This window comes from Hevea brasiliensis, chromosome 13 (genome assembly GCF_030052815.1).
Source record: "Hevea brasiliensis isolate MT/VB/25A 57/8 chromosome 13, ASM3005281v1, whole genome shotgun sequence".
NCBI lineage: Eukaryota > Viridiplantae > Streptophyta > Magnoliopsida > Malpighiales > Euphorbiaceae > Hevea > Hevea brasiliensis.
The window spans coordinates 82,089,666-82,108,055 of record NC_079505.1 but is presented as its reverse complement, the minus strand read 5'-3'; the positions used below and the strand labels follow the sequence as shown (position 1 = coordinate 82,108,055).

Genomic DNA, 18,390 nt, shown 5'->3' with positions numbered 1-18,390 from the left:
AAAATGAAATTATGTAAAAAATATATATCAAATAAAAATTAATAATATTGATACTTATTGATTTGGATGTGAATAATTAATTTTATAGAACAAAATTAAAAAATTATATTGAAAATAACTAGAAATTAAAAAAATTAATATTATATGAAATTATATCAAATTAAATTTATTTTACTATCACGTGTATAAACTCTTAAATAGTATTGGAAAAAGTTTAGATTTTTCACGTTAATTATATATGTTTTATAAAAAAAAGTTATAAAATGGAAAAAAACTAATTAATCTTAATAAATTCAATACTTATGAACTAACAAAATAATAAATAGTTAAATTTATATATTTATAAAATGCTTACAATTATAAAATTATATTGTAATAATAAAATTTTCCTTATAAATTTTACCTCTATAATTTTTTATTTTCATTGGTATGCTTTCATTTTTATTAACTTAATCTGAAAATAATAAATGTATATACAACATAAATATCACAAAAAATAAAAAAAATTATTATATTATCATAATAATAATAATTAATATATTATAATAATATTATATCATATAAAAAAATTAATAAAAAATAATATGTAAAAATATTAAATTATGAGTACATACAACGAGTACAGAAAACGTGCAATACACGTTAAAAAAAAAGTAGTAATATATAAATGTATGAAAGAAGAGGAATTTTAGGATTTCTCAAAACACCTTTCATTATTTTGATTATTTACAATTATATTATTTTTTTATTATCTAATTAATTTTAGAGTTTATATAAATTTAAAATTTTTAGTCCTATTTGTATTTAAATTCTAAATAATTAGGTTCTTTTATAGCTTAAAATCTTTATTTAAAATTAATTATAAAATTAAATATTTAAATCTATATAATAAATAAATGATGAAGGAGAGGGTGTGATTTCCAAAAATAGCAATAGTGATTTAGTGTTATGCGAAAAGATATACACTTTTCAAATTTAATTTTAAGTTATTATGTTTTAGATTTTGATAATAATAAAAAATGAAAAGAAAATAAGAAAATGATTAGAAGACTTTAGATTATTAATTATAAATATTAGAAAATTTATTAAATAGATTTTTAAATTATTTATATTAAATAATATGATAATATAAAATTTTAATATATCAATATAAAGAAAAGGAAAATTTTATAATACTAATTCACTAATGTACATAATCCATTTTAAAAATTATCTTATTTTTTAATTTTATAAATAAATTTCTTTCACATTAATTTAATTATATAACCTCATTATATAAATTAATATTATTTTAAATTATAAGAAATATAATATAGACAAATCAATTATTTTTAAAACAGAATAAAATAAGAAAGTTTAAATCAATTGAATTTCACGAGTTAACTTGTATTTTTTATTAATTTATTATAACTTTTAAATATCTTCATCCATTTATATTCTAAAACTTATTGTTATATTTTTTTATTATATTACATTTAAGTTTGTGATTATGTTTTTATTATCCTATATATAATGATTTTAAATTAATAAATATTTTTATGTGTATAATTAATTATAAATATTTAAATTAATATTTTAATTTAAATAATTAATTATTCATAATATAATAACAATATTATATCATATATATAAAAATATAATAGAAAATTATGTAAAAAATTAATTTATAAGTATGTGTGATGAAAATTATAAGTTGCATTTCACGTTAAATACGCGAAGAAAGAGAAACATTAGAATTTTCCAAGATACCCTCCATTATTTTTATTTTTTATATTTATAATATTTTTTTATTATCTAATTAATTTTAAAATTTATATAAATTTAAATTTCTTAATCTTATTTTTATTTAAATTCTACTTGATTAAATTTTTTTATAATTCAAAATATTTATAAATTTATAATATTAAATTTTATTTTAATTTATATATATATATATAAAGCAGAATAACCACTTTATTGATTACAAATTTTAGCTTTTTTTTTAAATTGTTATTGATAAAAATATAACTTTAGTAAAACTTGAAATTTGTTTTTATAAATAAATAAATTTTCATTTATTTTATTTTCATTAAAATAAAAATAAAATATTTTATATTCGCAAATTAAATTTTGGTATAATAATTTAAAAATAATTTTTACTGAAAACATTAATAAAATTATTAAAATTAAATTTAAATTTTGACTAATTTAGGTAAATAGAATAAAACTAGCACTAATTTTATAATTTTGAAAAAAATGGCTAAATTAAAATTTTAAATAAAATTAAAAAGTGCTTAGATTTTTTTATTAATTAAGCTTATTTTCAAATAATTTTTTTGTCAATAAAATATTTTAATTTATAAATTTATTAAATTAAAAAACATTTTAATAAAAAATATTTAGACTTTGTTTGGATGATTAATCATTTAAAATAAAAATTAATTTTAATTTTATATTAAAATATAATAAAAAAATTATAATATCAAATTCAAACAATCATTCCTCTAAATTTTTTATCTATTTAAATAAATTTTATATTATTATTTAATTACATAAATATATAAATATTTATAATTATATTAAAGAATACAAATAATATATAGTTATAACAATGTATTTTTAAATATATAATTTAAGTTTTCAACAATATATTTACTATATATATTTTTTATTTGTTAATATTTCAATTTTTAAAATCTTTAATTTCTATCATGTAACTTAGAGTATTGTTTTCTTTTCTAATAATTAAATAATATATAATGTATAATATATATAAAATACAAATTAGGGGGTAAACTTATGAACGGATAAAAATATTCTTAATTTTTATATTATTTATAACTATATATGTTATCTTTTAATATTAAAATTAATGTTAGAGATTATAAAAATTATTTTTTTTAATCTAACTTCCATATTTTAAAAATAAATTATCAATTTTCATAGAAAAAAATTAACTAAACAAATGATTTCACAACTTTTTTAAAAAATCATCAATACTAATAGAAACTTAAAGTGTTCTAATTTTGTTTTTTATGCTTTTATTTCTTTTAAGTTTTTTTTTTCACTTAACTATTAAAATTTATTATTTTAGTATAATATAAGAAAAATATTTTTTATAATTAAAAGTAAAAATTTATAAAAGTTAATAAAATAAAAAAAATAATTTAAAAAAAAAAACTTGTATGTTTTAAAAAAATTATTGATTTTATATATAAAAAGAATTAATTGAAAAAACATGTATGAAACTCAAAGTGTTTTAATTTTATTTCTTATGATTTTTTTTCTAAGACCATATTTTACTTAATTAATAAATTTTATTCCTTTATCATAATATGTGAAAAATATTTTTATTGTAATCCAAAATAAAAATTTATAAAAAAATTAATTAAAATCATAAAATCATTTTTTCAAAAAAAAAATCATAACTTCCATATTTTAAAATAAAAAATTTGATTCTTATAAAAAAAATTAACTTAAAGATATGTAAAGTACAAATGATGGGGTAAATGTATGAACGGATAAAAATATTTTTAATTTTTTTATTATTTATAACTATATATGTTATCTTTTAATATTAAAATTAATTTTAGAGTTTATAAAAATTTAAAATCTTTTTTTTTAATCTAACTTTCATATTTTAAAAATAAATTATCATTTTTCATAGAAAGAATTAACTAAACAAATGATTTCACAACTTTTTTAAAAAATCATCAATACTAATAGAAACTTAAAGTGTTCTAATTTTTTTTTATGCTTTTATTTCTTTTAAGGTTTTTTTCACTTAATTATTAAAATTTATTATTTCATTATAACATATGAAAAATATTTTTTATAATTAAAAGTAAAAATTTATAAAAGTTAATAGAATCAAAAATCATTTTTAAAAAAATAGCTTTTATGTTTTAAAAAAATGATCGATTTTATATATAAAAATAATTAATTGAAAAAATATGTATGAAACTCAAATGAAACTCAAAGTGTTTTAATTTATTTCTTATTCTTTTTTCCCAAGACCACATTTTACTTAATTAATAAATTTTCTTCCTTATTATAATATGTGAAAAATATTTTTATTGTAATCCAAAATCAAAATTTATAGAAAAAATTAATTAAAATCATAAAATCATTTTTTTTAAAAAATCATAACTTCCATATTTTAAAATAAAAAATTTTGATTCTTATAAAAAGAAATAACTTAAAAAGGTGGGTAGATAACTTATAAAATAACTTATCAATACCAATTGAAACTCAATACATTTTAATTTTATTTTTTTATGACCTTTTTCTCTTCTAATGCCATTATTTTACTTAATTATTAAAATTTATTAATTTATTACAATATATAAAAAATATAAATGATAAGGACATATATTAATAAATAAATAATATATGATTTTATTCATTATTTATGAAATTAATAAATTCGTTGCATAATTTATAATTTAACTTTTTCGTAATATATTATTATTTCTTTACTTAATTTATAATATTATATTATTTCTTTTTATTAATAAATTATATATATATAAATAAAATAATCAATTTAATTTATTTTGCTTATTTAAATTTGTAAGTTTTATCTTATAATTATTTTTTTATTTTTACTCTTAATTTTTGTTCTAAATTTCATTTTAAATTGTCAATTAACCTCATAATAATATATTAGAATTATTTCAATAGGAACTAAAATGCATATAATATAAAGATAATTGATTATAAATATTTTTTACACTTTTATTAATTTTTTTTTCTATGAACAATACTTTTAAAAAACAGTAAAAGATTTTATTGTCATTGTTAATTTATTATAGAAGTATTTCTTAAACATTTTCTGTATAGTTTTTTTTTTTTAATTGTAAACACTATTACTTTAGACAATTAGTGATTTTGATTGACATATTATTCTTTCATTATAGATATTATTATTATTATTATCAACAAAATAGGTATTGTTCAAGACAATAAAATATGTATTGTTAACATTATTTTAAAATATTATAAAATAATATCTATGAAATATTTATTTAGAATTTGTTATATATTAAATGTTTAAATAAAAAATTTAAAATATTATAATATAAATGAAATTTATTATATTAAAAAAATTATAAAATTTAAATAAAAAAATTCAGAATGCAACATATTAAAAATTCGTTATTAAAAATTAATATATTATAGTAGTATTATATTATATATAAAAATTAACAAAAAATTACGTATAAAAAAATTAAATTATAAATACATAAAACGAGTTTAAGTACAATTAAAAAAAAATTAATAAAATAAGCAAATCCATTAACGTAAATCACTTGGAGGATTGTTGAGCTGATCTAATTATAGTCTAGTCGCTACAAAATCATAATTTTAAATCATCAACCCATAGACTTGCGTGGAGAAAAAAAGATTTAAAATATATATATATATATATTGGTTATGACCCAAAATTCATATATGGGTGATGATCACTCATCACTTATTGCATGAGAAGAAATGAGATAAAAATTAAAGCAGTATCCCCAAAGAAAAGAAAAAGAAAAAGTAGTTCAGAAATGACTCTGAAAGTGTGCATTAAAAGTTTAAAAGTAAATACGTGAATTCTTCCTCTTTAAGCATGGTATATACTTCACCATTCACATTCTACACATTCAAAATGCTGGCAAATAAAAATAATAGAATTATAATGATCTTATTTATATGTATATAAATGAATGTGGGATTAATTTTGTTTTAAATAATGCTGAGATATTATTATTGTTATTATTATTATTATTATTGCAATTAATGAAATGCCCTTATATTGATGATGATATGAATTCTACAAGCGGACTTGAGACACAAATCTGCAGAGACGTGTGATAGGAAAAGCATAGCATAGTATTGAATTAATAAAAAAGAAGAGAGGAAAAGGAAATCAATAATCCAAGAGATTTTAAATTTGATCTAATCCTGAAGAATCCGAAATCATGAATCTGGAGTCTTGACCTGAAAAGATTGAGGACCCGGCATACATTCAACTACGGAGACAAAACTTGACAAATGATCATGCAGGGGCCACATGCATTTCTACTTGTGGTTCAATTGGCCATTGTTTCCTATTTATAGCCACATGCATAAGCTTTGTCCTTCACAGTTTATACATATTCTCTTATCAGCTCCAGTAGTGATAAAGACCAAATAAAGGAGAGAATCAATGGCTGCAGAAAATGGTTTTGCTTCTGCTCATGAATCTCCCACAATACATGCACAAGACCTAGATCAGATCACCACTCATCTCTTGTCTTCACCACCTATTCTTGAAATGGAGAACCATAATGGTGTTTCTCTTAACATTCCAGGATGGTATGCTGATGCTTCTCAAGGATGGCCAGGTATATATATATTAATATCATAATATATATTTGTGCTTCTTCTTTCTTTCCTTCTTAAAATGCAACTTTCTCTCTTTGGCTTCATATTTCTTTTCTCTTTCTTAATTTTCTCAATTTTAATATCGTTATCTTGGAATTTTCAGATATTTAGTTTATTTCTAGTTTGATACTATGTCCTAAGAATATTAATTGAAAGAAAGAAAGAAGGTTAAAGCAGCTTTCTTATTGGATGTTTGGGCTAATTAATTCTTTGTTAGGCTTCTTAGGCTGTAGCAATATTACAATCTTCTTTAAGCTCGAAAAGCTTTAACTTTTATTTTTGTTGTGAAAACTTTTATCATTGCAGTCTAGTCTTTTATTGTATTCCAGTCAATGTTTTCAACAAGTAAATATGGACATGGTTCTCTTATCCTATAATGATTATGTGCTTCCAAAACAAGCAGTTCGAAATGCATAGTTCTATATGGGAGATGATCTCTATGACGAGGGGTAAAATGTAAACCTATTCGTATAAGGATTAAGGGTCTATATAAATTGGAATGTAAGTGAAAAAAAAAAAAAGAGAATTGTCCATAGATGTAAACACACTTGCTGAATTAAGTAAAATTTTTGTGTTCGTATCTCTCTTTCTATGCATAAATGCAAGTAGTGCTTACACAAGAGACTAGATTAATTTACTGATAGTCAAAGACGTATGGATAGCTTGTCGGTCTTACAGAAGCAATAGAACCACCCAACTTTTGATCATACATTACATATAATTTCTCTGGTGGTTGTCTGGTATTTATGATAATAATTGATTGACTTCACTCTCAAGGCAGTATGATTAGTTCTATATATCACTTTGTTTTCTTGCCTTTTCATCAAAATTATTAGGAAGCTTAATCCATTAACTCCCATTTAAGGAACATATTAATTATTGCACAGGAGAGGCACACTTGTACAAGGTGGAAAAAGTCCTCTTTCATGACAAGTCAGAATATCAGGATCTTATTGTATTTCAGGTACTAGTTGCTCTCAAAAAGTGAGGAATTAATGGATTTTTGCTTCTGGAGTTGTCTTCCACAATAAGATATATATAGATGCGTATATAAAATAAATTTTCTTCTTTCTTACTTGTGTACGATTGCAGTCATCAGGGCATGGCAAGATTGTGATCTTGGATGGGGATCTTCAACTCACAGAGAAAGATGAGTTTGCTTACCAAGAAATGCTCACCCACCTTCCGCTTTGCTCCATTCCAAACCCAAAGAAGGTCATTTCATTTCTCTTTACAGATAGCTGCAAGCCTGCAAATACATGCATAGTTTATAATAAATATATCCCTGCGAGATCTAAGCTAGCCTGTATTATGGAAAATCTCATGCATTATAACATTTTTATATTTTTATCCCAAGAAGGGTGATATATATAACATAGGGCATAAAAAAATTTAATGAAGGCATTTTGGCAATTTACAGTCCTCTTTAGGGTCTGCCTCAAACTCAAGGTTTTGATTCAGTTTATTTGCAACCACCATTTTATATTCTTCAGGTATTGCTAATTGGAGGGGGAGATGGTGGAATTCTGAGAGAAATATCTCGCCATTCCTCCGTTGATCGGATTGACATATGTGAAATTGACAAAATGGTGATTGACGTAAGTGAATTATATATCTCACTATTCCTATCTAAGGTTTGTTAAAGTTTTTCCTTTTTTTTTTCAATTTTTTTGGGTTCTATTTTTAGCAATAAATAAAAAATGCTGTACTGTTAAATAATAAAAAGGCGATTAGATATATAAAATCTAGAATTTGGAATTCAATAAGAGCAAACACAATAAATAAATTGGTGGTATAGCATGTAATTAAGGTTTCAATTTCAATAAACTTAAATTATAGAATTATTTATTTATGAGAATTTTTTTTTTCATTTAATTTTAAGTGGAAGTTGAATTCTCACAGTTTTAAAGACAAATTTTTCTCAGTTTTATTGAGTTAAAACTTAAATTAATTACATGTATTTTCCATTATATATCATCAACTACATGAGATTTCATAGTGATTCTTGGGTTCAAAATCATGTGTCTGAAAGTGAATATCTTTCAGGCCTACAAGCGGTTCTTCCCTGACATAGCAATTGGATACGAGGATCCCCGAGTCAATCTGCATATAGGCGACGGTACAATAAGTTTGATTCATTTATTTCTAATCTCCCCAAATATAATCCATCTTTTTTCCAGAGGAAACAATAATATTCAGCCTTTGTTTTGTCTCCTTCAAATACGCAGGAGTTGAATTCCTGAAAAATGTTCCTCAGGCTCAGGTTACTTACGATGCAATCATATTGGACGCATTCCAGTGCGTGGGTATTTCTCTCCCTGTTAGTGATTTCATTTCATCTATTACAGTAATCTATATTAAGGTGATATTATTGCATATGCTCAGTACACATGAACTTTTTTGAGCTATTTTTCTTCATTTCTCGATACAAATTAATTCTAACAATATTTGAATCTCCAGCTGAACTGGCTCACAAAGTTTGAAAACTTCGATTTTCACATCCTCACAGATTTCAAATACATTCAATATCATATACGCAGGGCCTGATGAAAAAGAAGCAGGCGATAAGTGCTTCCTAGAATCGGTGGCGAAGGCTCTTCGCCCAGGAGGAGTCATGTGTTGCCCAGCGGAAAGCTTGTGGCACACAGAATTTTCACTTTCAGATTGCATAGCAAAATGCCGCGAGGCATTCAAAGGCTCTGTTAGCTACGCCTGGTGCACAACTCCTGCATATGCCAGGCGTGCCTCTTGATTTTTTTTTTATGTCTTTTCTTTTCTATCTGCTTATCATTATATCGTGGAGGTGATTAATTACTGAGTAGCGTTTCATTTCAGTGGGATGATTGGTTTCATGCTTTGCTCCACCGAGGGTCCACCGGTCGACTTCATACACCCTGTAAATCCATTGAATCCTGAGAATTATGGTGTAGCCAAAGGACCTCCCCTATTTTATAACTCAGAGGTTTTGCCTTCTGAAAATGCAGATGTTTTTGGTTCCCTGGTGTTTTGATTAAAGAGGATCTTAATTAATCCTTTGTTTTCTGTTGCCATTGCAGGTCCATACTGCTGCCTTCTGCATGCCGTCTTTTGCAAAGAAGAAGATGTTTGGCTCCAAAATCTGATTGACTAGAGGATGAGATCCGGCCATAGCTAGTTTCTTTATTTTCATTAAACTATGAAGCAGTTCCAAAATCTTCTTAACAAAAGGAATGCGAACAACCACAGCAATAGCAAAGTTTCTTTTTCTTTTTTTTTTTTTTTTCGGAGTCTTGCCCGTAACAATCTGTCAAAGAATACCAATAAATTTGGAGCCTTTGCTATAATTATCACAATTTTATATTCGACAAAGCAAAGTCTCAAATCAAGACATTGAACACAATACTACCCTCGGTTCTTATACAAATAAATCAAATATATCCGGTCGTCTCACGAGGCCCACCCTATCTGTTAGTGAACTGGAGTTTCATCTGGAGCTACTCAACAATAACACAAACAAAATCCAGCCTTCGAGGTCTCTACAAAAACGCCTCAGTTTTTGGTTCATTGATGGAGTTTGGCATGCAAAATTTGAAAATATAATTGAAATTAGTTTCTAAATGAGTTCAAATAACACTTAAATGAATACATAAAATACATTAGTTAAAGTAACAAAAATTACATGATCTAATTGGCATTGCATTACAATAAATTCTCTTTTTGAAACCAAACAACGTAACAAGACAAGTAATGTAATTGCAATTGAAATACAACTATGATCATGTCTTGCCAAACGTAGCCAAGGAGATTTTCCACTTCTACACAGAAGAAAAAAAACCATCAAAACTAGAATTTCATTTCCTTGACTGGTATCATTTCACACGCAAAATAAGAGGAATAATATTATACATATTTAATAAATGAAATACCTAATAATAAAGAGAGACCAATTCTAGCAGACAATATAACTCAAAATGTGTGTATGCAGGATTGTAGAAATTGAATGGAAATTGCAGAACTTGTTTTGTCCCAACTTACCTATGTGATTATGTTTATGCTATAATGGAAGTTGCTGTGTGTCATGATCTTTAGGATTCATGGAAATAAAGCACAAACAATGAGGAAGAAATAAATAAGTAGCAAGAAATACAAGCACTCCAAGATCAGCCTCTTCACCAACTGCTGGCCTACGAGGATTTACCCAGTATATTTGGCTCGCACACCACAAGCAATAGAGGCTTGCTATGATCATAATAAGTTTCAATGATTGGTGCGATTCCTTTCTAGTGAACTTTAAGGATTTTACCCTGCATGCCAAAAATTTTGAGCAATATACAATATGTGAAGGAGCACTCCCACATTAGAATAAAGCCAAATGAAAATAAGCATGCAAGGTTCCAAAAAAAATATAGACCTGTTGATGTAAATAAAGCCTCCAATTAAGCAAGTGCATAGGAAGCCAACCACAACGACAGCATCTGGATTGATGGGTGCTTGATTCTTCCACCAACCAGTGCTCAATATCCAGGTATACACTGATGAATGTCCATTTTCCTTCACATTTTGATGGCAAGTTGAAAAATCAATTAAAAAAAAGCACAAGTAATTAAAAAAAAAAAAGTATGGCAACCAAAGGCACAAAGAAGGGTGAAAAGAAAAGCCAGTTATCAGTAAGATATTTCACTATATATTACTAAAGGGCCAAAAATGCATCAGCAACGTAGAAATTACTTCCTTCCTTCTCCCAAAATTATTAGAGGAAAACAGTTAGCTTACTGATCAAATTTTATTAATATTATCACTTGGCAGCACAGCATATAAATTTCAGAATTTTACCTCAAACAAGTGATCTAGGAAAAAGTGTGATAAACACCCAGCAGCCGCCAACAATAAGCATTGCCTCCTTGAAAGGGGCACCTGCAGAATGATATAGCAAACAGATGAAAAGTCCACATTAGTCACAGTAGACTGTTAGCACTTAGTCAATATTATTTGTTCCAGCTTAAACAATAATTAAACCCTCAGTGATTTAGGAAATGCCTTGCATTACATATATATAAGAATACTACAACCCATACAGGAAGCTACTTATATAAGAATATTACAACCTGCGTTGGAAGCTACTTACAGTAACAGGAAAACCAAATAACACAAAGGATACCTGAATAGGAGTCATGAACTAACTCTAACAGGCCCCTCAATCACAGTGGGAGAACATTGAACGCAAACATTGTCTCAAAAAAAAAAACAAGTGTGCTCAACAATCCCCTAGTAAAAATATCAGCATACTGCATAGAAGATGGCACATGTAAAACATGAACCTGAACTAAAAAAAGGTTTTCCCGAACAAATGAATATCAAGCTAACGCGTTGGTGCGAGCATGCTGACTAGAATTACTTGATAAATAAACAGCACTGATGCTATCACAATAAAAAAAAAAAAAAAATAGTTGCTTTAGGAAGAAAAATCTTGAGTTTTTGAAGAAGATTGCGGATTTAGGAGCACTCAGGTACAACATTAGCAGCACCTTTATATTCAGCCTCAGCACTAAAGCAAGAGACAAAAGTTTGGCAAAGAAATACACAATAGCCAGACGTCAAACGACGTGTGTTAGGACAACCAGCCCAGTCCGCATCAGAATAAGCCACCAAACTATCCACAGTAGCCACACTGAATCATATATAGCTGCAGAGTTGAGGCCATGGGGGGACGAAGTAAACAGACAAACAGTTAAGGAGAAAAATTGACCAGATGAGAGGAAGAATGGCTAAAGGTTCTGATACCAATAATAAAACCCCCAATGATCTAGGGTATGCCTTGGATTATACATATATATAACATGTACAGGAAGCTACTTGTGAACCAGTAAAGTAATGAAGCCAAGCTACTGAATCCCAATAGTACTAATTGAAGCTAAAGAAGAACCAGTGCAACAAAATCCCACAAACACAAAGTCTCAAACCCATCGAGCTCCATCACAATTAGTGCCTTAGTGGATTCAAAAAATCAATCAAATCTTCAAACCAAAACCAATCTGGATAACCATTGGGCAAACCAATCCAATGATCAAAATTCACAACCAACGAAGTAGTGGAATAATTGAAAAAAAAATCGTGCTTGATTTACAAAAAATTGAAAACGCATATAAATGTAATTAACTGAGAGCTGAAAGAATCAAATGAATCGAGATTTCAAAATATCCTACTATTTTCCTCAATAAACCTTACGCAAGCGATATAAAACTCACCCCAGAAACTGAATCAAGAATCTTCCTTTGAAGCAAAATTTTGGAGAGCCAAGAGTACAAAACACACAAGGGAAGGCCCAGAATCAAGACATAGTAGAAGGGGTCATGGATATAGTCAGCTAGCGCAGAGCCGAAAAGCTGAGCAGAGGGACCAAGGTTAGAGCCGAGCCACTCGGAGAAAGAACCAATGTCAGGACCAAAAAAGGCATTGATGGTGTAGGTGAGGGTGTGATGCGGGGTGAAGCGGCCGTTGGTCAAAGTGGTAAGGGCCAGACCGGAGCCCATGGCGTACATAAGGTGAGGTCCGGGGCCAGGCATTATCTGCTAAGCCTTAGTAACTAAAGTCAGCAGCCGGGAAAGAAGTTGGTGACTTGGTCCTCGCCGGCGCCTTTAAATAAACTCATTCCCTTTTTTCGTTTTCTTTTTTTTTTTTCCTTCCAATCTCAACTGTGTGATATAGAATAGGCCAATTACAGAAGGATCAGAAGGAAGACAAGCCCATCTTACAAGTAAAAAGAAGCCCATTTTAGAATCATCCTTGATCAACCCATGCTTGGACTTGAGCGTAGCCACAAATAAAAATGGAACGACGAAAATCACCTTTTTTTTTTTTAATTTGAATCTGGTTATTAATCTTAATATTAGGACTCGTTCTATACTTATTAGAATTTATCTTTAAGTTTATTAAATTTATTTCAAACTCAATTATTATCTGAATAATACTTAAATTTATTTAATTTTATATATTTTTATTAATAATTTATACAAAATATATTTTATCAATATTTTTTATTTAAAAATTTAATAATTTTATATAATCTACATTTTTAATTTTTTTTCACATAAATTAAGAAAAAATAATTAAAACAATAAATTTTATTTAGTTTTTTTTCTTATGTTACTAAATTTTGTTTAGTTTAGTCCGATTACAATTTTATCCTAATATTTTAATTTTGGTATTCTAACGTTTGATATTGAATATAATTATATCTAATTTTAAAAATTAAATTTACAATGTGACATAATAGCTAAACATTTGTAGTAATTTATAATTATAGTCAAAACCTTTCAATTTTGAAAAAAATTAATCGTAATTGAGTTTAATTGTTGTCAAAGTCTAAAATTGATTTAGAAAAATTTAAATTTTATCAAAGAAATTTATAATTATGGTAATTAAATGTCTTAAATTTATAATTACGGTAATTAAATAGTCTAAAAAAATTATATTTTAATAATTAAGCTGACTGACTATTTTAAAACTTATGATCACATAAATTAAAATAATAAAATCAGCTTATTTAAAATATATATAAATAGATTTCTATGAATTTGGATTATAAAATTTAAAGTTTACGACGTTTAGTTACTATATTTATAAGTTTAATAGACAAACTTTAAATTTTATCTAAATCAATTTTAGATTTTAACTATAATTCTCAAAATTTTGAATTTACAATCCAAAATGTAATGTTTAGATATAATTGAAAATTACTGTAAAAGTTTAGTTTTTTATCCAATTATAAATTTAATATCAGAAATTGGATACATTTACATATGATGTCAAACGTTAGATATCAAAATCAAAATTAAAATATTAGGATATGCAAAATATTTACTGTTTTTTCTTTGTCCAATTACCCTTATTGAAACTAATAGATTTGACTTTTTCAATATGTATTAAATAGGGGCATATTAATAAATTAATAAATAAATTATTATTTAAAAAAAAGTCATATAATTTAAAAAAAAAAGAAAAAAAAATTGATACGAATTGAGTAAGTAATACTTAAATTTTTAGGTATGAGATATAAAAATTTATAAAAATTAATATATATATATATATAATAATTTATATAAATAAATTTAAATAATCGATATTAACATATGAAACTTCATTTTTAAAATAAAATAAAATAAAATAAACTTGAATCAACCTAAATTTGATACATATATTATTTATCCAACCCAAACCCAATTTAAATTAAACTCTATAATATTTCCAACTCTATAATATTTCAATACAATTTGGTCAAAATAATTAGTCGAAAATACTTAATTTATTATGATCTTTAGCCACAAAATGTCGTTTTAGACTTAGCTGAATAATTGGATAAGGAAGTAGCTTCTAACTATTAGAGTTCTGGTCTAGGGGTGAATAATTGAAAGCAGCTTCAAAGTTTTTAATTACGGCAAGTGAGGACTAATTATTTGATTGACATATTTATTAATAGGAAAGGAAAATTCTCGCACCACGTAACTACTTACTGGTAAAATATGGAGTCGTAGCAAAAACGTCAGGTGTAGCATTCCAAACTTGTTGCCAAAGTATATGAGAAGAGGATAAGCATTAGTGACCCTCCAATCAGGCCTTTTTGTGGATAAGGACAGCCTGATGTCATATACAATGATTTATATGAAATTATAGAGAAAAAAAAATACAATAATAATAATAAATAAAGAGTTATGAGTCTTATAAAATTTAATTTTATTTATATATTAAAAATATTTTTTTTTACTTTATTTTTTTTTTTAAATTACTTGAGTCTGCTGCTAAAGCTGTTTCTTACAAGAAAGAAAGAATAGTGGAGCAAATATTGTTCCTCTCTTTTTCAAGGAAAGGATTGATCCCATTGATGGGAATTGGGATGGTTGTCTCTTTTACAATTACAAAGTTTTAGTTTTCACCAAAAAAAAAAAAAAAAAATTTACAAAATTTTAATTAATAGACCTTGAAGCCATCCCAATAGCAGATAAATATTGGAAATGATGGTTGGTGATTATTTGATCTTTAATTAATTTTAGATTAATTAGCAACTGACGATATTGTTGATAAATGGTGTTTTGGTTTTAAGTCTTTTGCATAATTTTATTTATTTATTTTTTAAATTATTTTGCATTGTCATTGTCCTCTGTTGCTCATAGTTTTTAATATAATCTCTTGCCGCTCCTGTTGTATATTGAGATATGGTGTGCTGTTTAAAGTTCTTCCTTTTGTTTGGCAGGAGTTTGTTTCCCTCAATCAATGCAAATTTTCCCGTTGGAGTTTTTCCTAGAAAAAAATAAATAAATAAAAGACTTGACTAAGAATAAATATATGCAATAATATGGAAATTCCAAAAAAAAAACTTGGAAATTTAGTTATTTTTAATTTATAATTGATTAGTATTAATTTATAGGAAAGGATGAATTTATTGATAAAATAAAATATAAAAAATTGAATTATTTTAAATTAAAAAATAAAAAGATTAAATTATAATTTGAATAAAATTTAAAAATTAATAAGTAATTTTATTTTTTTAAAGTAGGCAATCACTGTATATAAATTTCATTTTCCAAAAGAAGATGAAGAAGAGAGATGAGGTGGGCCAAGTCTATGTTTATCCAAACGTACGTAGACAGTCATAGTACCGGATAATGTTTTTTATTTCCACATTCAACACTTGCTTTTGCCACCTAAATTTTCTTTCTTTCTTTGGTATTCTCGCTTATTATTATTATTATTTTTATTATTTAGCTGGAATTAATATTCAATTAATAATAAAAATTAAATTTATAATTGAAATTTAATCTATATCAAGTACGGAATAAATAATTAATTTAATTTTGGTACAGTAATATTTTATTTTTTTGGAGTTTTATTTTTGTTATTAGTAAAAGAAAAGTAGAATAAGAAAAGTGAAAAAGTAGTTCCGTAGTAAGAGAGGACAAACACAGGATAAGAATATGTGACTGATATTCCAAGATATTATTAATTTTTTAAAATATAATAAATAAAAATATTAAAAATTAAATTTAAAAAAATATATTATTTTGACGTTAAATCTGAATATCAATCTATTCTAGCGTGTAACGCAAGACCAATCACAGTTACAATCTAACTGTCTGCGCGCTGTCTCTTTTTCTCTGTAATCTGAAAGTACTAAAAAATATAAAATAAGTTTGTGTTTGACTTTTGTATTCATATATTTTAGCTTCAGCTTCCTCTGCTGAAACACCAGACGGAAACTCATGTATCTCTTTCCTTTATATTCTTTTTCACATTTCTTCCATTTATTTTTAGTCGGTTTCGAAAGCATAAATAAACTCTCAAAATCTCACCGGTTTCGAACCTAACATCTGCCCTTCTCATCCTCTGTCCATCATCTTGTATTCTGAATCCAGTGTTAACATTAACATTCTCTCTTTCACGATACTTGCTTCTATTCTTGTAAGTCTTTTCATATTATCCTTTACTTTTTATTATTTTTCTTTTCTTTAATTTTATTTGTACGTTCTTGATGTTTGTTTGGTTGCCGGGAAACTGGGCGACAGGTGTTGGCCTAATGGGCTCTTCGGATTGCAAGTTTCCGGGTTTTTCTCAACAAACGATTATAGTTTGTTTTCATTGATTTTTTTTTTTTAATGATTTTCGCAGGAAACATTGGTTCACAGTTTTACTGAACAGCTAGTTAGAAGCCTTTTTTATTTTCTTCCAGGTAAGTTTTGTTTTTCCTGGTTCTTTTCAATATTGGATTGTGTGTGTGAGTGGAGATTCTGAGATCTCAAGGTTTGGACATTTCTCTCAAGTTTTTCTTTTTCCCCCTAAATTTAATTACTCTCATTCTTTCCCATGAACAGTGATCTTCGTCATCATCTCTCTCTCTCTCTCTCTCTCTCTCTCTCTCCTTTTTTTACCTCTTTGTCTAATAGGCTTTATGTTCATGGAGCTCACTTGTCTTCTAAGAAACTCCAACTCTGTGTTCTTTCATCTCCCCCTCTGTTTGGTTCTGTTCCCCTTTTTACTGTACCTATCACATCTCCACGATTGTCCCGCCATTTTTCATTTTTCTTTTCATCTGTAAGCTTTAAGATTTCTATAGGGTCTGATTGAAGAAGGGTGGGAGAGGGGTAAATAAAAACAAGGAGTAATAAGTAATTATCTTATTAACAGGAGAGGAGTGGGTTAACGGAGGCAAGGATAAGACAGGTAAACTTTACCTTCCTCTATCTTTTAAATTTTTATTTTTTTTATACTTTAATTTTTATGTGAAAGTGTAAGGAAAGAATTAGAGGGAGAAATTAATAATTATAAATATTTTTATTTATATATTTTTAAAATTTTTTTATTTTTTTAAATATAAAAAATATATATTATTTTATTTTATTTTTTTATTAATTAATCAATTAATTTTTAAATATAATTTTTTTTTATTATAATCCTTCTTATTCTCCTTTTTTTTATTTTTTTACTCTTTTTTCTCTTTTTATCAATTAATCAATTCCTAAATATAAGATTTTTTTTATTATAAACCTTTTTATCCTTCTTCTTTTTTACTTTTTTTTTTTTTTTCCTTTCTTACTCTTTCTTGCATTTCCATTAGTTACGCTTTCCCACCGTCTAAACAGATCCTTAAGTTTTTAAACTCTTAAAATTTCAAACTGTTGATTGGCGTCAGATGTATTTGAAAATTTTATGAAACCCCATTAGTTTTGATAGATAATGGTAGCATGGAATTTCTTTTTAATGCCTAATTTTGATTAAAATTTTTTCCTAGGAAATAAATTTTAGTGTAAGAGACGTGTATGCATGAATAGGGTGTATTATATGCATATTTTCCCTGTCAAGTTGTCACTCCTCACTGTTAAGATCAAATTTTAGCTGCCACAGATAATACCCAGCTGTAGAATTGTGTGTTAGTTTGATAATAATTTAGGAATTCATCAATTATGACAATAAAGAATTCAGCAATTACTGAAAATTTCCCTTGACATGGTTGTTTAACAATACAATCTAATG

At 25.7% G+C, this 18,390-nt stretch overlaps 2 protein-coding genes and 1 long non-coding RNA gene across 10 annotated transcripts; 2 read left to right on the top strand and 1 right to left on the bottom strand.

Moving 5' to 3' along the window:
• The first annotated feature begins 5,754 nt into the window (after window positions 1-5,754).
• On the top strand, window positions 5,755-9,650 carry LOC110650562 (spermidine synthase 2). Of its 2 annotated transcripts, none has more exons than XM_021805585.2 (9): window positions 5,755-6,350; window positions 7,278-7,354; window positions 7,483-7,605; window positions 7,884-8,024; window positions 8,437-8,509; window positions 8,619-8,696; window positions 8,931-9,129; window positions 9,226-9,352; window positions 9,447-9,650. In XM_021805585.2, the coding sequence occupies exons 1-9, from the start codon at window positions 6,173-6,175 to the stop codon at window positions 9,510-9,512; spliced, it is 1,062 nt and encodes a 353-aa protein (XP_021661277.2). In that variant the 5' UTR covers window positions 5,755-6,172; the 3' UTR covers window positions 9,513-9,650. The 2 variants fall into 2 exon arrangements, with proteins under 2 accessions (XP_021661277.2, XP_021661278.2); XM_021805586.2 differs by having other exon boundaries at window positions 5,759-6,350; window positions 7,884-7,988.
• Window positions 9,651-9,684: 34 nt separating this feature from the next.
• Window positions 9,685-13,054, bottom strand: LOC110650563 (uncharacterized). Of its 7 annotated transcripts, none has more exons than XR_009142623.1 (6): window positions 12,615-13,054; window positions 11,203-11,283; window positions 10,781-10,920; window positions 10,568-10,673; window positions 10,049-10,184; window positions 9,685-9,905 (listed from the first exon to the last, which is right to left on the bottom strand). XR_009142623.1 is itself a non-coding variant. In XM_058132505.1 (5 exons), the coding sequence occupies exons 1-4, from the start codon at window positions 12,930-12,932 to the stop codon at window positions 10,424-10,426; spliced, it is 789 nt and encodes a 262-aa protein (XP_057988488.1). In that variant the 5' UTR covers window positions 12,933-13,054; the 3' UTR covers window positions 9,685-9,905; window positions 10,405-10,423. The 7 variants fall into 7 exon arrangements, 5 of the variants coding, with proteins under 5 accessions (XP_057988488.1, XP_057988489.1, XP_057988490.1 ...); XR_009142622.1 differs by having other exon boundaries at window positions 10,405-10,673; window positions 12,615-13,053; XM_058132505.1 differs by lacking the exon at window positions 10,049-10,184 and having other exon boundaries at window positions 10,405-10,673.
• Window positions 13,055-16,479: 3,425 nt separating this feature from the next.
• LOC131171952 (uncharacterized) lies at window positions 16,480-17,581 on the top strand. Its single transcript, XR_009142621.1, has 3 exons — window positions 16,480-16,821; window positions 17,029-17,089; window positions 17,545-17,581. It is a non-coding gene; the product is annotated as an uncharacterized LOC131171952 (long non-coding RNA).
• The last annotated feature ends 809 nt before the right edge of the window (window positions 17,582-18,390 follow it).